Source organism: Alexandromys fortis, unplaced genomic scaffold, assembly GCF_014885135.2.
Source record: "Alexandromys fortis isolate MF-2015 unplaced genomic scaffold, M_Fortis_MF-2015_v1.1 scaffold_229, whole genome shotgun sequence".
Lineage (NCBI taxonomy): Eukaryota > Metazoa > Chordata > Mammalia > Rodentia > Cricetidae > Alexandromys > Alexandromys fortis.
Genome location: NW_026068122.1, coordinates 1,843,667 through 1,845,405, shown reverse-complemented (window position 1 = coordinate 1,845,405; position 1,739 = coordinate 1,843,667). Strand labels below are relative to the sequence as shown.

The 1,739-nt window shown below is 35.7% G+C and overlaps 1 protein-coding gene across 1 annotated transcript; it reads right to left on the bottom strand.

Annotated features, from left to right (window-relative positions):
- Window positions 1–797: 797 nt before the first annotated feature.
- LOC126490456 (olfactory receptor 4K3-like) lies at window positions 798–1,739 on the bottom strand. The gene has a single exon (XM_050125394.1). The coding sequence runs from the start codon at window positions 1,734–1,736 to the stop codon at window positions 798–800; it is 939 nt and encodes a 312-aa protein (XP_049981351.1). The 5' UTR covers window positions 1,737–1,739.

Genomic DNA, 1,739 nt, shown 5'->3' with positions numbered 1-1,739 from the left:
AAAATAATGTCAAATTTAAACAATTTCTATACACAATTCTAGCCCTATAGAAGTTACTAAAAGAAAGACTCCAACCCAAGGGGATTGAACACACCCATGAAAACATAGGCAATAAATAATCTCACACCAGAAAAAAAAATCACACACACACATACACACACACACACACAGACATACCTACCAACACCAACAATACACAGGAATAAGCAATCAATGGTTAGTAATATCTTTCAATATCAATGGATTCAATTACCCAACATCAAAGATAGACATTACCTCAAAGTAATGAGTTGGGAAAAGATTATCTAAGCAAATGAACCTAAGAAGTAAGTTGAAGGAGCTATTCTAATATTTAACAAAGTAGACTTTCAAACAAAATTAATCAAAGAATCTGGAGAAGGAAATTTCATACTCATCAAAGGAAAAATCCACTCAGGGGACATTGCAATTCTTTTCTTATTTTTATTGTTTGTTTGTTTATTTTGTATTTTTATCTGACAGCCTTGTTTTTGATTTTTTTTTCTTTTCAGCCCAACAAATACATTTATGCTCCTTTAAAAATAGTATTGAAAATATAAGAATCAATTGAATAGTTTTCTCATGAGGAAGAGCCATTTTAAAAAACAACCAGAAATGTTCTATATGATTGAAATATTGTATCCCCAATTATATTAAGCCTATTACATGTCAGAATATATTAACTAATTGTGCATACAAACTAAATTCACAGTTTATCAATCTGTACTAATTTCAGTTAATTTTTAATTTGAAATATTTACAGTTAATTTTCCTTGGCATTAAGTATTTTCCTTGTGCTTCCTGAAATAGCTTTTTAATTTCTTTATAGCATTTTTCATTTCTTTATTTCTCAGTGTGTAAATGGCTGGATTTAGGAGAGGTGCAATAAGAGTATAAAATACAGCAAGGAATTTGTCCAACCAGATGATATTGAGTGGCCACACATAGATAAAGATGCAAGGAACAAAAAAGATCATCACCACTGTGATGTGGGCACTGCATGTGGACAGAGCCTTAGATGCACCAGCTTTAGAGCTCTGGCGAACAGTGATGAGGATATACGTGTAGGAAATGAGCAACAGAATGAAGCAGCTTACAACTACAACCCCACAGTTAGCATTCATGTAAATATCCAAATCATGGTAATCCGTGCAGGATAGCTTGATTATCAATGGTATGTCACAGAAGAAACTATCAATTTCCATGTGGCCACAGAGAGGTAGGTGCACAACTGCCAAAAGCTGACTCATGGCATGCACGAAAGAAATGGTCCAGGAAGTCAACACCAACGCAGTGCATCTTTTCAGGTTCATAATAGTGAAGTAGTGGAGTGGTTTGCATATGGCCACATAGCGGTCGTAAGCCATTACCACCAACATCATCATCTCAACTGCACCAACACAATGGTCAAAGAAGACCTGACACATGCAACCTGCAAATGAAATGATCTTTGGTTCCCTGAGAAAATCTGCGATCATCTTAGGAGTGGTGACTGAGGAAAGCCACATATCAACGAAGGACAAGTTAGCCAAAAAGAAGTACATGGGGGAATGGAGATTATGGTCTGTGGCAATTAAGAACATGACAATACTATTTCCAGATAGAGCGAGCACATAAATCATCAAAAACATCATGAAGAGAAAGAGTTGAAGATTCTGCGAGTGGGCAAGTCCCAAAAGCACAAATTCTGATACCACGGACTGATTCCCTCCCTCCATTTT

Coding starts and splice junctions, on each gene's coding strand:
- LOC126490456 (XM_050125394.1), bottom strand. CDS start 1,736: ATGGAGGGAGGGAATCAGTCCGTGGTATCAGAATTTGTGCTTTTGGGA.